Source organism: Entamoeba invadens, assembly GCF_000330505.1.
Source record: "Entamoeba invadens IP1 unplaced genomic scaffold scaff_1105074724629, whole genome shotgun sequence".
Lineage (NCBI taxonomy): Eukaryota > Evosea > Mastigamoebida > Endamoebidae > Entamoeba > Entamoeba invadens.
Genome location: NW_004440426.1, coordinates 439,585 through 457,346, shown reverse-complemented (window position 1 = coordinate 457,346; position 17,762 = coordinate 439,585). Strand labels below are relative to the sequence as shown.

Genomic DNA, 17,762 nt, shown 5'->3' with positions numbered 1-17,762 from the left:
GGGCAGACCTTTCCCACCCTCACCCCGTCTAAATATAGAATTAATTTACTATATTTTATAATTTTATAATTATAATTATAGTAAATGGGCATTTTGGATAATATTAGGTCTGGTTCCCGAATTCAAGAAATGCCGGAAAATCACCTTGATTCAGTGGAAACCGAGTGAGACGGAGCATTGAAAAGAAGGCCCTGAAGGCCGCACTCAAACAGTCTGTTTGTGCACCGTTCACCCACTTTCCAAGTCCTCCCTTGGCGCGGATCCCCCCTGACCCCCCCTCCGCAAGCGGGGGGGAACCACATCCGCGTCCACACAGTACGGACAATGAAAGTGGGTGACATGGAGACGCACAAACAGTGGCTGAAAAGTGGACTTCCTTCAAAAAACACTCGCGGCAAATATTTTATTTTGGTAAACGGGGTGAGGGTGAGAAAGGTCTGCCCCATAAAAATATAAAAATTAAAATTACAAAAATGTTTGTTTTATTACTTCGGAAAAACAATTATAATATATAACAAAAATTAACTAAACAAATATAAATTAACAAAAACAATTGACAAAAAGGAACAATTTTTTTTACAACTAAAATATTTTTGAATTTATTTAATAGTATATATATTACAAAATATTATATTCAATAGTATTTATTTAATTCAAATTATTTAACAACTTTTTTGTTTATTAAACAAAAAAGTTTTTTTTAATTTGAAAAATCATGTTCTTTCAAATTTTCGAAAGAAAACTCACAATTTTTTTCCCGACAATCTAATCTGCTCAACGGGAAAATTGAAAAGAAAATGAAACAACTAAAGTTAATTAATTAAATAATTAATAAAATAATTAATAAAACAATTAATAAAAAGAATAATGTGCGGAACGACAACTAAAAAAAAGAACATAAAAATTTCAATGTTTCGTCGACTCAAATCGAACTCACAGTCTCTTCCCAATCGACCGTGTGTACAGATTAGCCGTTCGCCGTCATTCAGAGTTGAGTCTATTCCTGAGTTCATTGAAGTTTTTGCTCAATATGAACACGAGCGATCTCAACTCTCCATTTTTCAAGTTTTTCGAAAATTTGATGAGACGAAAAAAATGTCATCGGACTTTTTGAATCAAAATCTCGACTTCACATCATTTCTTGCGCAAACCGTCACTTTGATTGTCGAGATGAATCACCAGACATTCTTTTCGAGTTACTGCTCTACCGCTCAACCGTTCATCCAAATATTATACATCATAGTTTTGAAACGACCGGACCTCTTCACGACAAAAACGGCGCAGAAACTCACAAATTATTTAATCACATGTCTTCCCGAGATTTACGAGGGGAAGGCGGAAATCGCCATCGACCCACATTACTCCTTTCTCGAAAAAATCCAACTCATTCCAACCATCGTGAAAGACACAGACAACTCACAACCGGCCGCCGTGTTGTGGTTCGTCACACAGATCGTCGCCCTCTTCGCAAAGGCTCAAATCATCAACACCGATAATCTCATATTCACAAATTTCCCGACACAACACGTCGACGCGTTCATCGACTATTATTGCCTTGTCTTGGAAAACTACAACAATGTCCCTGTCGAGATTATGGATATGATCAAAAGGTGGGGGGTCGAGGCTGAAGCCGAGGAACTTAAAAACGACGTGAAGGAGAGTGAGAAGTATGAGAAGGAGCACATCAATGTCTTTAAAATTGAAAATGACCCCAATGGGAAAATGGGATCTTTTGATAGTGATATTAAACTGTTAGGGAAACCAATTGTCAGCTCTTTAGAAAACGTCTTTAAGATGGACGAAGACGTACAAAAGACACCAACGCCGAAAATCTTTAAGATGGTAAATAAGAGAGCAATCACTGTGAATCAAGTGATGCGCTTTCAGACAATGCTTTCGTACTTATTCCCCAACGAAATATTCTCTGGTAATTTCTTCCCGTGGAATACAAAGTGTCCAATTGAAATTGAAGTGTTGCTCTACTATTTCAATTACGTGACGTTTTCGTCTGACAAATCGTTTGTTGCAAGACTTGTGCAGTTCTACAAAATGATGCAAAAGGCCCCCGTGACGTTAACGAACGCGTTCGAATTTTGTATGACAAAACTCCTCTGCGCATCACACAAACGACATGCAAATTGCGATCTGCTCTCACCGCTGTTGGACATATTGGATAAAGCAAATACGGAATCGGCGAATAACATATTAACAGTCGCTTTCTGCTCGATCGTACATTTGAATGAAAAGGAAATTGTGGTGCTTACAAATCTGCTCAAATGTTTGTTTCGTTGGTTTGTGGTCAATTAAAGAGGCTCATCAATAGGTCCTAAGTACGCAACACAACTGTACGCAATCATTTCTACCCAACTTTCATTGATGCAGAGTTCCGAAATCTACAACCTCTTTGTCGTCAATGGACTCTCTTTCACTCTACGAAGCCACATTAACACAAACGATATATTGGAGTACCTCACATTCATGTTGAAGTTGTTTGTATCCGCACCACTCACACAAGACTTTTTAGTGAGTGAGCCCCGAAACTTCATTTGTAAAATCGTGGCGTACTCGAACATTTCAAAGGAGACGTACGATTTGATTGTGTCGTTTTTGACAACTGGCGTGTTACAAACAAAAATGACGAACTCGCATGAGAAAATGGACTTCACATACTTCACTAAGTCACTTTCTCTGTTAACTCCACCAAAAGAAATGTCGAAAATTGCACACAATTTGGCTGTGTTGAAAATTTACTCCTTGATGAGTGACAACTTGAATAAGAATGACTTGGAGTATTACTATCAATTCATCGAATCAAATTTGCTTGTGGACATTGGCGACGACAATTTGTCGACGCTGAAAGAGTTTTACACTGTGTTGTTACTCTCTTTCGAAACCTTCAAAACCCACAAAATTTTCAAACCCAAAATCATCGAATTGTTTCTGAAGAAATCGACACTCCAAAAATTAAAAAACATTTACGACAAAATTGGTGTTTGCGTGTTTAACCATTTACGCAATTTGTCACTCGACAAATCGTGTGTGATCGACAATGTTCTTTTCTTGGAAGTTTACGTCACGTTACTGGATTTGGTTGACACTGTCGAGAAGCCATTTTCGGAACTCTTGCCGTTACTCGAAAACCCACTCAACGTCGACATCTTGTCACACTCCAATTTGATCATTCCGTTATTGGCCTTAGCAAATACAAATACTCCGGTGAACTCGATTTACTACTTTCTGCAAGTTGTTGTCAACTACAACTGCGATCCAACATTCTTCTTGAAATTTTTGAAAGACATCCACGCAAATGGGTTGAGTGAAAAACAGCGCGACTTGATAGTCGACTGCACACACTGCACTCTAAAGCCACGAAATGTCATTGAAGTGTCGAAGTTGTGTGCCAATACTGTTGAGTTCAAAATCGACTCTCCTAATTCTCAAAGTCTTGGGATAACATTTTGGCTGTCGATGACTAATTACGCGGATTATTCCAAAGATGGGTTGGTCAACATCTTCAGCTTAAAGTGGAGAGATGCGGTGTTTACATTCTCTGTTTCTTCCATCGCCATTTTAGTTGAGATCAGACAAAACGATAAAGTGGATCCCGTTGAATTTGGCTTCTCTTTTCGGCTCAAAGTGTTTTCACATATATCGATCAACATGAAACAGACGAAGTCGCTCGAAGTGCAAATTGCAGTGGACGGAAAGTTTTTGAGTGGGTTTGAACCGCTTGAAATGTGTCCACTCGCGTTCTTTCCATTTCAGATTACTATGGAACAAACCAATAATGCATCGTACCGAATGGGCAACATCAACTTTTTTAAGGATACGCTGAATGAAGAAGTTATTAAAGCGATGGTCACAACACGACCAGACGTCTTACCTTCCGACTGGGGAACAGAACCACCAATTAACTTCCCGTTGGTGACACAAAATTTCGACTACTTTGCGAGTGCACTTCTCTCGGCGAAAAAGGTGTATTACAACGATACAAAGAAGTTCGAGGAGATCACCGTGAAATCACCAAATGCCCATTTTGCATTTGAGTGTGTTGGAATGAAAGAGGCTTTAAATATGACTGGTGGTATTGAAGTGCTATTACTGTTGTTAGCTGAAGTGAAAACGACGACAGATGCTTTAGAGGTCATCGAAGTGATCAGAAAGTATATTTCGAAGAATCGGGTTGCTGCGCAGAAATGTAGAGAAATACACTTTGGTCGTATACTAACCGATATCCTAAGTTATACCACTTACGAAAAACAAAATTCCATTGGAGGGGGTTTACCATACAATGAGAAGCTTACGGAAAACATAGGCATTGTCAAGAGTTTGGTCAACTTATGTTCGAACCAAGACGAAAGTCCAAACGTGATTGATTTATATATAGAAACGGGCGAGTTGATGAAGAGTATTTTCTTCTGTCCGCCATTTTGGATGAGGACGTCGAATGATGTTTTTGAAGAGTATTTGAAGACAATTAAGACTTTTTTAGTTGGCGAGTTTGCACAACACAATATGATTGTTTTAAGGGAAAACGGATGCATCGCGGCATTTGTGCAGTACGTTCCACTGGTAATTGGAACAAATTCAGTGAGTGTTCTCAACCTCTTTTTGGAGGTCATTCAATGCTTTGTAAAAACACCACTCTGGTCGGAGGTGTCTGAGATGTTAAAACCTATCCTCTGCAGATTCTGTGGGAAGACGCCCCATTTCCCACATGCTGAATTCTTTGGGCAGCGGTTGGTGGAAAACGAAAAGGACGGAGAGAAAAAGGAGAAGAGAAATTTAATGAAAAACTCTCATTCGGAAAACAACTTATTATCACCACGAGAAAATGGGAAAGTGACTGGACCAATTCTCTTCTTGGAATTACTTAAAATTGTTGTGAAGGAATTGTTCAAAATGGTGTCGAGTGACGAAACTCTGGAGTACTTAAATACCCTCAAAAAGTGTTACTCTGAAACGTACTTAGTCAATTTGATCTACCATTGTACAACTGCTGAAGAACTCATTAACGTCATTCAATTGCTCCACAGTTATATTGCGAATAACATCGTGTCTGTGACGACGATGAGTCAGTTGTTTCCAAACTTACTTGGTGGTATAAAAAGTGAAAAGGTCCTCAAAATCATGAACACGGACATTTTGAGCGTCTTGTGGGACCTTTCAATCAGTGTTGAATGTGAAGAGTATGTGTTAATGATTGGTTCTCTGGAGGGCATCAATGTCGAGTTTGTCATTTCTTTGTTGAAAAAGGCAAAACACCTTGAAGTTAGTCGAAAAAACGAGAAAGTACAAATTCTCACGTGGAATTGTCTGGTTAATATCACTGATGTGTATTACTGTTCGAATGTGAATACCCCTGTTTTACTCCAAAACATCGACTTGATGATTGAGACGTTCGGGTCTTTGGGATTGGATCCAAATATGACTTGCTTGAAGCTATCTTCTCTCTGTTTATATACAAGACTCTCTGCAGTGCGCTGGGCGTTTTACTTGAATATGAGTGTTCGTTACAAACATGTTCTCTTTCCTTCTATTGCCATTATCAAACTGTTTACTTATCTGGTCGAGTTAAACGTCGACCTCACAACAGCCCTACCGAAGAATGTGTTACAAATTGTCGACAGGAAGTTTTCCATCAAAGAGACGATGTTAACGATCAAAGATTATAACGTCAGTGGTATGCCGATTGCACTCTATTACTCGTTTTTGGTCTTTGGTGCATTTTCGGAGTATCTGAAAGATTTTGAAAATGATTCTTTGCAACTTGTTGAAGAGACTGTGAACACTCTGCCTAATATCAATGAATTTCCAATCGTTCACCCATTAAGCCAACTGATGAAGAAATTTGAGAACAAAGGAGAATTAATACAGTTCATGGAAAAGAGCACGGGAGATGTCGAGGAGAGTATCAAATGGTTAATGACCTCGTGCGAGATCTTTCCCCCAGAACCCCTCCCACACGTCAAAGTTTCACCAATCAAAATTGAAAGCGATATTATCGATATCAACAACTCTTTTTATCAGAGCGAATTGACTGAAACAGTTGACACTGTCGCTGTGATGGCGTGGAGAAAAATGGTAAGAAAGTACACCACAAAGGATGCGATATTTGAGTATGACTTCAGTGCACCGTATTCCTTCATAAAACTTGAGAACACATTATGTAATGGGAACTCTCAGATGATATTGAGTAAGACCACTCCAAAGTTTTCGTCATTGCCTATTGAAGAACACTGCTGTGATCCGAAAAAAGAGGAAGAAAAATTGAAGAAGTACGACAACTTAGTCGAGCGCGTGCGTTTTAAGATGTTTGACGAAGTCGAAGCGAAGTATTTAGTTGAATTTCTGAAATATGATAAGGACTATCCCGCGATAGTCTATTTCAAAGATTATAAGGAAGACACTTTGGGCTACTCCAACACTTCGACGATTACAAACACAAGATATTTGGTTGTCAGATTCAACAAAGGAGGGGATAAAAATATGACGTCTCGAGAGTGTCGAGAACTTTGTATTGATGTTGAAGACATTACGTCCGTCCATCGAATGAGTGTGTTGTACGAAGACACTGCACTCGAGATATTCCACTTTTACTCGTTGAAGTCATTTATTCTGCAATTCAAGAGTTCTACAGAGAGAAGCGAGTTTTTGTCACAACTGCCTATTGTTCCAAACGAGGCGCAACGCTTTGAGGAAAAGACGAAATTGTGGGAGAAGGGGATGTTGTCCAATTACGACTTTTTATACGAGGTCAATAGATACGCCAACCGCACATTCCTGTTATTGTATCAATATCCGATATACCCGTGGGTGACTTCGGAATTTTCTAATAATTTCCGCGTTAACGACATTCGGTCGTATCGGAACCTTGAATTTCCAATTAGTCTTATTGACGAAAAAAGTCGAGAAACGTCGAAAAGGAAGTTACACGAAAGCTTCGACGAGAAAGGGTACAACTACAGTTGTTATTTAAGCAGTCAGAGTTTGGTGTGTCGGAGTATGATTCGTCTTCAGCCGTTTGCTGGGATGTTATGGACTGAAATGTCCGAGAGGTGTTTTGAAGTTGGTGGAAGAGTCTTTAAGAGTGTTGAGAATCTCTTTGAGAGTTCTGTAGAGCAATCGCGCTCCGAGTTAATTCCGCAATATTACACCACTCCGACGTTTCTTCAAAACATTAACAAATTTCTCACAAAAGGTGCTGACAAAGGCGGGAAGTCTCTTGGTGATGTTGAATTACCCAAATGGAAAGTTTCTGGACTTCGAGAAAGTGCGAAGGATTATGTCAGTGTTACGCCACGAGAGTTCACTGAAAAGATGCGACAGTCGTTGGAGAGTGGGTTAGTTTCTACCGACTTAAATTTGTGGATTGATTTGGTCTTTGGGTCGTCACAACAAAGTTCGACGAATTTCAATGTCTTTTCGCCCGACTTTACTGAAAGGAGTGAGAAGGATGACATTCTCAAAAAGCACTTTTGGAAAACGATGGGGATTTTGCCGAAACAAGTCAAGGCCAAAAGCTTCTCGAAGCGAGTAGTGAAATCTTCGAGGGATAAAAGTTGTAGTCTATTACTCAGTGCAGCAACACGGCAACCAAAGAAGTATCGGGAATATACAAACGCGTACTTTTTAGTCCCAGAAAAGAATGGTGTGTTTGCGATAACCAAGCGAATCTGCAGTTTAAGTGGGAATAATGTGATATGGTATGAAGAGAACACTCATCGCATTATGAAGAATAGCGATGTGTTGAAAGTGCTTGTTGGTGTCAGGTGTTTACACAGTGAAGAGGATTACATTATCACTGGCGGGGACTGTGTGGTTGGGATGCGGAAGTGGCATGTCCAGCAATTTGTAGGGTTGAGTGATGTGAGTGCTATAAGTGTTTCGGTGTACTTTGATACAGCCATTGGTGGCAATGAATTTGGCGAAGTTGTCACATGGTCGATCCTCACAGAGAAAATACGATGGAAAAAGGATGTGAAGTTCCCTGTACGACATGTAGTCATTTCGGGTAACGGAGATACGTTTATAGTGACGTTTGATAAAGAAACTGAGATATCGTACATTACTGGGTTTGATATCAATGGTGAGGTGTTTGGTGAGTTTAATATCAACGCGAAGATCACTGCGTGTGCTGTAACAAAGAGTAAAAATGGTGTTGGGAATGTGTTAGTTATTGGCACCAATGTTGGAGAAGTTATCATTTTCGATGCCCAAAATATGGGGATGGTTTCTTCTTACTCTGCGGATAGAAGTGCGGGAGAAGTCACATCGTTTTTATTCACCGAAAATGAATGCAAAGTGTTCTATTGTGTACAATCGAAAGGGAAAAATGCGATTGTCTATTGCTTGTAATTTCTTTTTGTTTTGTTTAATTTCAAATTGAAGCTTTAACACACATGAAAAAAATAATTTAACTACAAATAAATTATAAAATAAACTATATATATAGTTTAAATAAATTTTATTAGTTATTTATTGAATTGTATTGTCAAACTCAAATAATTGGGCTCAATAGTTTTGGTAAATATTAATAAGTTAAATAATATTTTAGAAACAAAGAATTAAACAATTGAAACATCTTTAATAAAAGTTGAAAGAATGAAAAGTGGACATAACTACAAAATTAAACAAAGGAAATGCAAGTAATATTGTTTCTTTCATTCATTATAAATGCACTCGCAGCAAACCCCGACCGAAATTCGACTTATATTTACATTGTATTTTACGTTGGGACTTTTGTGGTTGTTGTTGTGGCATTGTTCTTGATGATTTTTGTTGTATGGCTTTTCATGAGGAGAAAAATGTACATCGGGAATTTAGACAACTTGATCCCTTCAAAGTTTTTCTCAAATTACACCGTCAAACTTGACGATGGTGTGTGTTGGATCAGTGAATTTGAGCTAAGCCAAGTCAATAACAAACTCCCAAAAATCAACAAGGACCTTTTACTATAATTTATTGGTTTATTATTACTATACCTTGTTATACTTGTTGAATGGAAGAATACCATGTTTTATAATATTATTAACTATTATTATTCGATCAATAGAATTGATTGAATAATATATATAATAAATATAATATAATATATAATAAAATTAACTTAATACTTTTATTATATTTTAATAATAAAAATATATATTATAAGAGTTACTTATTCATAAAAGTAATTTTTTTTCAATAGTATTTTTATTTGAAATTTTTGATTAATTTAAATTTTAGTAACTTTATAAAAATGAAAAAAAGAACTTAACTATAAAAAACACAAATAAAATGAAAAGTGTAAAGGAAGTTGACAGTAGTTTAAAAAAGATGATTAAAGGTGCACAGAAAGAGAAGATAACAAACTTAGCAGAAAGGATCTTTAAAATAATTTCCGAGACACCAGCACACCCTTTATTAGATGTGATTGAATCGACTGTTCATTCTCTCAACTCAAATATCTCGCGAATTGTCGTAACGAACAAAGACAAAAACGAAAAAGTTGCGTCGGAAATCAAACGGTTTGTGATTTTTCAACATAAATTTTTATTATTATTACTACAATTTACTATCATTAACTTTCATTAACTCTACAGTTTTGTTAAAGAAACATCGAGAGAACTTGTTTCTCACATATCGTCATATTTGAGATTGAAAAGTGTGGAACAATTACCGATAACTCAATTCGAAGATCTACTTTTTGATTTGTCATTTGATTCCATTAAAAAATTATTCTGTTCGAAAGAAGAAAACAAAGACAAAGATATGGAGTATCAATTCAAAAAACTGGTTGCGACTGATCTGAAAAAAGAATTTCGCGTTATTCCTCCCAAATTCCCAGCAGACATAGAAGCAATTTTTGTTAAGTCTTTAGTTGCATTAAAAGGGCTTGACAAAACAACAACACTCATTAAAACAAGGGCAATTATCGACAAAATTCAGGAACTAATTTCGCAAGATTTGTCATGTGCCATCGACCAGAAAAAACTTTCAGAACTGTTTGTTCCTTCCATTGTTTGTACTAAAAGTATCATTTGAGTGACAAACCCACATATAGATGTACAGATGATTACATCAACATCCTTGCGTTCTTGTTGACCGAGTCTCATCTGACAAACATCTTTGGGATACTCGCCATGATAGAGGGGTTTAAGAATGACTCTGACGATACCTCACGTTTCGGCCTTTCATTCATTAATCTGTGCGTTGGTGCCAAGACACTCAGCACAATGTGAGCAATTTTAGACCCTTTCAAATCTTGCCATTCCGCCAATTTCAATCCCTCACATCTCTCATTTTTAACTCATTTTCGATAGTTTGTTTATAGTAACTTCATTAACAATACAATAATTAAATTTATACTAAAACAACTTATTTATTCTAGTATTCCAGAGTTAATAATAACTCTTTCAAAGAGCCGGAGAACTATATAAAGTGGCGTAGGAACTCGAAATCCGAATGGACTCGCTAGCTCAATTGAGTGCAGACGCCGCACAGAAGTTTAAGAAGTTTAAAATCAAGCGTGACCCGGAGAACTGCGCGCTGATATTAGTGATCAAGGGCACAACAATAGAAGTTGAGGCGGAGTTTGACAAAAAGCCATTGGAAGAACTGCAAGAAGAACTCCCAGAAGTCGAGCCAAGATTTGTCGTGTACAGTTACAAGTACCCCCGAAGTGATGGAAGAGTCACATATCCTCTTGTGTTGATCTATTACTCCCCAACTGGAATCAACCCAAGAGAATCAATGATCTACACGTCATCACTTGGACTCCTCCAAACAGCACTCCCCGGTGTCCAGAGATCTTACACCGTCAAGGATGTCGAACAAATCAACGATGAATGGATGCTCGAGCAACTCAAAAAGTTTTAATTGCATTTAACCATTAAAGTATTAGTTGTTTTACTATTTTGTTTTACTATACTATTTAAGTAAAAATTGTTATATTATATAGTTTATATGGCAATTCAATTTGATAGTAAAATAAACTATATACGTAACGGAGTTCATTGACAACGAACTTGAAAGAACTCAAAATTGGTATGCGGCTGTTTGTAGTCTGTATCCTTATGATTGTGGGCGAGGTCTCAGCAGTCAAAAGAATGCGCTTTAAGAAAGCACGAAAGAATGGAGCTTACACGAGTAAATTTCCACATCCACAAAATTATGGGAGTGGTGCTCCCCGTCGTAATTCTGTTGGTAAAAACGTCGTGGAGGTTTGTGTTCCAGTTGCGTGTGGGAGCGGAGAGGCGATTGGTACGGAGTGCGACTTCAGCGATAACTATAAAGTAGCCTGCACCAATGTTCAAGAAAAAAAGTGCACTGGAATTACACTGCAAAAGAGTTGCAAGAGCGAAAAGAGTGTGATGTATGTCAGTGTTGAAAAAGAAAGTGATAAAGGATATGAAGTAAAGGCCTTTAAAGACGTTTTGTGTACCAAACCATATGGTATTCCAATTACTGAAGTTTTTTGTAAAGCAAATAATATGAGGAATAAAAAGTATTCATGTAATAAAGAGGGAATTGTTTCTCTTGGAGCTCTGTGTAAATGTTCAAATTGTGAAACAGTCCAACAAAACGAAAAAACAAAAATCAAAACGAAAGGAAAGGAAGTACACGTTAATATTTGGATTGCGGTTATCGTTCCACTCGCCGCTATTGCGATCATCTCTTTTGTTGCAAGAAAAAAGTAATGTCATTTTTTATGTTTAAGTTTTATAGAATGTTGAATAATTTTATGTTATAACATAATTAACTATTAAATATGTTAAATTGTTTGATAAATAAATAACTATTCTGTTATGATATCCAAACTATTTTAATGGTTGAAAAATAAATATAATTCAAAAATCAATAATATTCCAAGTTTTTGGATTTTTCTTAATTGCAATTTTTTGAATTTGTTTTTCTGAATAATTGAAATTATATAATTATTATAAATAAACTATAATTAATTGTTTACAAAATATTTCAATCTCCTTTAGTTTTTTATTAAAAGGCTTTTTGAAAAGGTTTTTACCATCACTATTAACAGTACCATAAATATTATAATAATAAAACAAATACATATAGTACAGTAAATAAGATTGAAAAAGCACTTAAAAGGCATTAATTCTACCAAAGAGAAGGAATAAATTGACTAATAAAAAAGAACCAATAAAATACCAGAAATCCAATAAAAAAACAGAGATTAGAGAAGCATACGGATTGTTCTGGTCTTGGGTTCAAATAAAAATATGCTGAGATCTTAAAAAAAACAAGAGGAATGGTTTGTTCTCTAGTAACAGATGTTAAAACATTTTATTGAATGGTGTAACTAATGTCGTGACTTACACAATAGGACGACTTGAAAGAAACTTTACAACTTAAAATTATTGTTATTGGCGAACCAAATGTCGGAAAGACAAGTACAATAAGAAAGTATTGTCATGGGGTGTTCGATCAATTATATCGCCCGACTGTTTGTTAATTAATTAATATATTAATTAATTGAATAGTAATAGAATAATAAAATAATAGAATAATAGAATATACAAAAATAACAGAGAAGATTGGTGTTGACTTTGCCGTCAAAATGACAACAGTAGATGACAAAGATGTAGAATTGCGATTATGGGATATAGGTTTGTTAATAATATAATTATAATAAAATTATAATATATAATACGACCAATTTGAATTGAAGTAACACAAGAGCTGGGCAAGAAAAGTATATAGCTATGACACGTGTATATGTTTGTTAACTTTAATTATTAGTAATTTTAATTAGAAAGTATTATAGTAATGAAAGTAATAACTTAATAGTATAATGGAGCGCATGGAGCTATAATCATGTATGACTTAACAAATCCAGAAACATTCAACGCCACCGATCGCTGGAAAGATGATCTTGAAAATAAAGTCAAATTCAACGAACAATCAATTCCCGCGTTACTTGTCGGGAACAAAGCAGACGCTTTAACTGAAGCCGAGTTAAAACGCGCCGAAGAAGACCTTCGTGCTAAAGTCGACGAACAAAAATACGCGGATGGCATTTTGACATCAGCAAAAAGTGGGCTGGCGGTCGAGGAGGCGATGGCTAAGATTACCCGCCTAATTTTTAAAACATTCTCCGATCTTGTTAACCCAAAACCAAACGCAGATGCCGTCGATCTTTCGAAACAAATTCAACCAAAAGACGAGGGAGCCTCTTGCTGCTAATTTATTTGACTAATTAACTTTATTACTCTTTATAATTTAATATAATAAGTTTTTTTACTATTTATTTTAGTATATATTACTAATAAATTAATACTAATTTTTTTTTATTAATTTATTAGGAAATTAAAAATAATTAAAGTGTTGATAATATAATCATTAATAAAAAATACCAAACTTATTAATTTAAAATGTTAATAACAATTATACTTTATAAAGTATAATTATAATCAACGATAATAAATGGAATAGGAAACGGCAAAAGTACCGGTTTGGTGAAAACTCAATTCAATTACAGAACAAATCAAAGAAATAAAACAGTTTTTTAAAAAAATAAATCAATATGCCTCCAAACAGTAAAAAAACAAAGAGTATTTTATTCAATTGTTTTCGGTGATTTCATCCCAAAATCATGCGAGTATTACAATTGTTTATCAAGGAAAAATGAAAGAAAACGTGTGTTAATATTTTCATTCAAAATTTTTAAACTGACTTTTCTTCACTTAAAATGGTTGTCAAGAAAAGATTGGTTTTTTCGGGAGATTATTTTAAACATTTGTCGGCTTGTTCAAAAGTGTGTTTGGCATATTCTAAAAGTATTATTATAATGCTAGTTTATAACGCAAATTATCAGGAATTTATCCAAATATATTGTCCAGTAAACAAAAGAAACTAAAATACTTGAAACAAAATAATTAAAAATAGAATCAATCAAAATGCAGTTTTATTACCACCAACATGGTTTGCCATACCATTTTTTAATTTAAAATACTATTAAATGGTTATTAGTTACTTTTAATAAAAAGAACGATGAGAAATAGTTTCGGACAGTTTTTGATTTTTTTGAGAGCAAAATGCGTTTTTTTGACCAAATTGGCTGCGAGAAGTCGAAATTTTTATTTTTAAACTGTTAAAATAGCCAAACATAGAATTTTTATTTTTGACAAAAAAAACTGCAATAATTTTCCGGCGTGCATTTTTTTTGTTATATTTAATTTTTTCCAACCAAAGGTAGTTGGAGTTTCCCGTGTATTTAAGTTCCAGTAGCAGTTTTAATTATTTTGTACCAATACTAATAGGTTTTTTCAATTAAAAGAATGAGGAAAATAGGGCGCGTTTAATAGCGCTACACCATGTTTTATGAACCCCACTTAATGAATAAAAATAGATTTGTAATATTCTATACCTTTTACTAATTTACCTTTGGCATATAGAGCTTTACATAGCTTTGAGTACTATGTTTAACCCAATACCCATTGTTTTTTCATAGAAAACATGGTGTAATATAAACAATAAAACACGAAAAAATACACAACAGCAAAAATGCAGTGTCCAAGTATTCTAAAATGTTTTGTATTGAACTTAAATACAAAGCATATCGAGTTGATGAGTATTGGGCGCCAAAAAGACTCGGACGGACTGTTATATATTCAGGACTGCCCAGACGCTTTCCACGCGCCAATTAAAAAGAATGAAAGTGTCCACATCAAAAAGCGAAAAGAGTCCAAAAACGATGCCGACAAAGTCGAGTGGACTCCCGAAGAGGATAAAATTCTTTTAGACAAACAACAAGTCTTAGGAAACAAATGGAAGTTAATTAGTACTTTTCTCCCCGGGAGAGCACCAAACTCAGTGAAGAACCGGTATTTCTCACATTACCTTCGAAACACACATCAGCGGCAAAAGAGGTTTAAAGGGCATTGGGTCAAGTCGGTCGGGGAAGAGGAAGGTATGACCTTTGGTGATAAAAAAGAACTTGACTCCGCTTTCAAACCAGTCAGCAAAGAGTTGTTTCAAGTCATTTATTAATTCATGTGTTATTCTGTTTGTCTTCTTTCAACACATCCAAATACCATCCATTTTGTTTCATTTCATCCATACTCAAATAAAAAATCTTACACAAATTACTCACACGTCTTAGTATAATTGACTAAGATTAGTAGTATTGAAAAGGTCATTCTTAAATTGACCCGTAACACAGTGACGGGTCATTTCAGAACAGACCCGTCACGGTGTAACGCCGAAACCGTTGGTAATAAAAAATCAATCAAAGTAAGGAACTTCCCTTCAACTTCTCCTTAAGTAAATCTTCGACACTCCTTTTAGTAGTTGGTTGACTTATATCAAGTGAATGTTTTCGATCGTCAATTCTTATATCTGCGAGGCCAAGGTATTTGTTTCTCTCTTGTACACGCCTTAACCTATTTCGTTCACGTTCGCGTTGCTTGTCTTCTTCATTTGCTATTCGAACTTCTTCTTCCATTCGAGCTGCGAAATCGCCGTCGTTCTCTTCTTCTTCATTTTCCTCTTCACTTGCTTCAGTGCTTTGAGTTGTTTCTTTGCCATTGGTAATCTTTTCTTCTTCCATTTTTTGGTCTTCTTTTTCACTTTCTTCGCTCGTTGAGGTACTTTCCGATGAGGCATTTTCTTCACTTTCTTCTTTTTCTTCTTTTGTTTGTGTTTCTTGTGATGTTTCTTTGGGGGGAGTGACTTTCTCTTTTTCGTCGAGTGGCACTTCGTCCATCAATTGTTTCTTAGAAACTTTCATTAAGTCATCATCGTCACTTTCACTGGTATTCTCTTCGATCACATATTTTTCTTGAATAATCTCTTCTTTGTCTTTAATCACTTCAGTCGGCTTCTTACACTCGTCTTCTTCTTTTTTGATTTTCTCGGCTTCTAATGCATTTAAACTGATGTCTTTTGTCCCTAAGCCATAAGCTGCTTGGATCCCCATTTTGTCGACTTTTTCAGGATCAAAGATGGACTTGTCACTCATCTTCGTCAGACTATATGTATAAGCTTTTATTGCAGACATCCCATATCCTTTCAAAAAGGGATACTCCATCATCAAATGTGTAATTTCATCGGCTATATCTTTCAACATCCTTTTGTTTGGCATCATGCGAACTATAGGCACTTTGACCTTCTGAAGTTTCTCAACAAACGAGCTCTGTTGCTCAGAAAGAAGTAACAACGCATTTCCGGCTTTGTTATACCTTGCAGTTCTCCCAGCTCTATGAATGTACTGTGCAGTGTCTTCAGGACAGTCGTACTGGATAATCCAGTCAACATTTTTGACGTCTAACCCTCGCGATGCAATATCAGTGCAAAAGAGTGCGCCCCTTTCGAGTTCAGCGAATGACTCATATCTTGAATATCTTGAATTTGCAGATTGCTTTCCATACAGTAAATTGAGTTCGAGCCCGCATCTGAGTTGTTTGAACGTTTCAAAGAAGAACCGGACTTGTTTGCAGGTTTGGAAGAAGACGATAATTTTGGAGTTTGTGTGTGTTTTGAGGAAGGAGAAGAGGACATTGACCTTCTGCCTTTCCTTCAAAATCAGACAAAACTGCTTTAAGTTCTCCGGAGTAGAAAATTCAGACTGTTCGTCGACTGATATGAACTCCGGGTGTGTTAAAGAAAGGCGAATTAAGTCTTTGACGCTTTTTGTTTGTGTTGCTGAGAAAAGTAGGGTTTGCCGTTTCTTTGGTAAATAGTCCAATATACTGGTGAGCTCCTTCTTAAAGCCCATGTCTAAAATTCTGTCGGCTTCGTCCAACACTAAAAACCTGAGTGGCGTGACATTGAACTTTGGAGTGTTTTCTAAGTGGTACAACAACCTTCCTGGGGTGCACACTAAAAAGTTTGTTTGGTACAAAGCTTTTGCCTCTAGTTTCTCGTCTTTTCCTCCTGTGATTAAAGCCGCGTTATATTTATCACCAGCTATTTTGCTGTAGACGTCAAAGATTTGTTGTGCCAACTCACGGGTGGGTGCCATAACTAATGCACAAAGGCCACCACGTTCAAACCACTGGGAACGATACATATATTCAATCAATGGTATCAAATAACTTAAAGTCTTCCCACTCCCCGTTTTGGCAGCACCAATTACATCACGGCCAATTAAACAATGAGGAATTATTGCTCTTTGAATGGGCGTCATAACAGTAAAACCATTCTCGGTCAATGATTTTAGGGTTTCCTTACTTATTGGAAATTCAGAAAACTTCTTTGCATCGGGGTATGATACAGTGTAATCCTTTCCAATAGCAGTTTCAGACAACAATGGGTTCACTCCACGAGGAGGCGCCTCTGCTTTGATTCGCGCAATAAGTTCATTAATTTCAGCAATTGTGTTTTGTTGTTGTTCTTTTTTCTTCATCAAATGCTTTTCTTTCTTTCAAGTTTCTAAGTAGTTTCATCAAAAAACAAATTCTATTCTTTTATTGTTAAATTAATAATTTAAATATAATTTGTTCACTAATAAAAGTTCATTTTAAACCCTTTGATTTTTTTCAAAAGACTGTTTTTTTAATAACATTTTAATAACAATTTTAATAACAATTTTAATAACATTTATACGAAACAGGTTAAAAAGGAATATATAAAAACCTATGAAATACAGTTTAATTTGATGTCTCGTGAGAAGCAAAAAGACACATACGAAGACGGAGATGAAAGTGACGAAAATGTCGAGGAATATCGAGAGTCTGACCCTAATGAAGGGAAGACCGAAAACGACAATTTAGTTTCTGAGAAGTTACCGGAAGCTGAAAAATTTGAAGAGACGAAGT

The 17,762-nt window shown here is 35.9% G+C and overlaps 8 protein-coding genes across 8 annotated transcripts; 7 read left to right on the top strand and 1 right to left on the bottom strand.

Annotated features, from left to right (window-relative positions):
* Positions 1–909: 909 nt before the first annotated feature.
* EIN_020140 (alcohol dehydrogenase, putative) lies at positions 910–8,358 on the top strand (the record flags this gene model as incomplete). Its single annotated transcript, XM_004257288.1, has 2 exons — positions 910–2,278; positions 2,324–8,358. The coding sequence occupies 2 exons, from the start codon at positions 910–912 to the stop codon at positions 8,356–8,358; spliced, it is 7,404 nt and encodes a 2,467-aa protein (XP_004257336.1).
* Positions 8,359–9,279: 921 nt separating this feature from the next.
* On the top strand, positions 9,280–10,223 carry EIN_020130 (hypothetical protein; the record flags this gene model as incomplete). The annotated part of the gene is made up of 3 exons (XM_004257287.1): positions 9,280–9,509; positions 9,585–9,986; positions 10,046–10,223. 3 exons carry the CDS (start codon positions 9,280–9,282, stop codon positions 10,221–10,223), a joined length of 810 nt encoding a protein of 269 aa, XP_004257335.1.
* A 223-nt stretch (positions 10,224–10,446) lies between these two features.
* EIN_020120 (Glia maturation factor beta, putative) lies at positions 10,447–10,860 on the top strand (the record flags this gene model as incomplete). The annotated part of the gene is made up of 1 exon (XM_004257286.1): positions 10,447–10,860. One exon carries the CDS (start codon positions 10,447–10,449, stop codon positions 10,858–10,860), a length of 414 nt encoding a protein of 137 aa, XP_004257334.1.
* A 170-nt stretch (positions 10,861–11,030) lies between these two features.
* Positions 11,031–11,681, top strand: EIN_020110 (hypothetical protein; the record flags this gene model as incomplete). The annotated part of the gene is made up of 1 exon (XM_004257285.1): positions 11,031–11,681. The coding sequence occupies one exon, from the start codon at positions 11,031–11,033 to the stop codon at positions 11,679–11,681; it is 651 nt and encodes a 216-aa protein (XP_004257333.1).
* A 572-nt stretch (positions 11,682–12,253) lies between these two features.
* EIN_020100 (rab17, putative) lies at positions 12,254–13,188 on the top strand (the record flags this gene model as incomplete). Its single annotated transcript, XM_004257284.1, has 5 exons — positions 12,254–12,256; positions 12,329–12,448; positions 12,539–12,611; positions 12,685–12,722; positions 12,793–13,188. The coding sequence occupies 5 exons, from the start codon at positions 12,254–12,256 to the stop codon at positions 13,186–13,188; spliced, it is 630 nt and encodes a 209-aa protein (XP_004257332.1).
* A 1,383-nt stretch (positions 13,189–14,571) lies between these two features.
* EIN_020090 (hypothetical protein) lies at positions 14,572–14,994 on the top strand (the record flags this gene model as incomplete). The annotated part of the gene is made up of 1 exon (XM_004257283.1): positions 14,572–14,994. The coding sequence occupies one exon, from the start codon at positions 14,572–14,574 to the stop codon at positions 14,992–14,994; it is 423 nt and encodes a 140-aa protein (XP_004257331.1).
* Positions 14,995–15,232: 238 nt separating this feature from the next.
* EIN_020080 (DEAD box ATP-dependent RNA helicase, putative) lies at positions 15,233–17,350 on the bottom strand (the record flags this gene model as incomplete). Its single annotated transcript, XM_004257282.1, has 1 exon — positions 15,233–17,350. The coding sequence occupies one exon, from the start codon at positions 17,348–17,350 to the stop codon at positions 15,233–15,235; it is 2,118 nt and encodes a 705-aa protein (XP_004257330.1).
* Positions 17,351–17,602: 252 nt separating this feature from the next.
* On the top strand, positions 17,603–17,727 carry EIN_020070 (Hypothetical protein; the record flags this gene model as incomplete). Its single annotated transcript, XM_004257281.1, has 1 exon — positions 17,603–17,727. A coding segment is annotated over one exon (125 nt), but the record flags the coding sequence as incomplete, so codon positions are not given.
* Between the last annotated feature and the right edge of the window lie 35 nt (positions 17,728–17,762).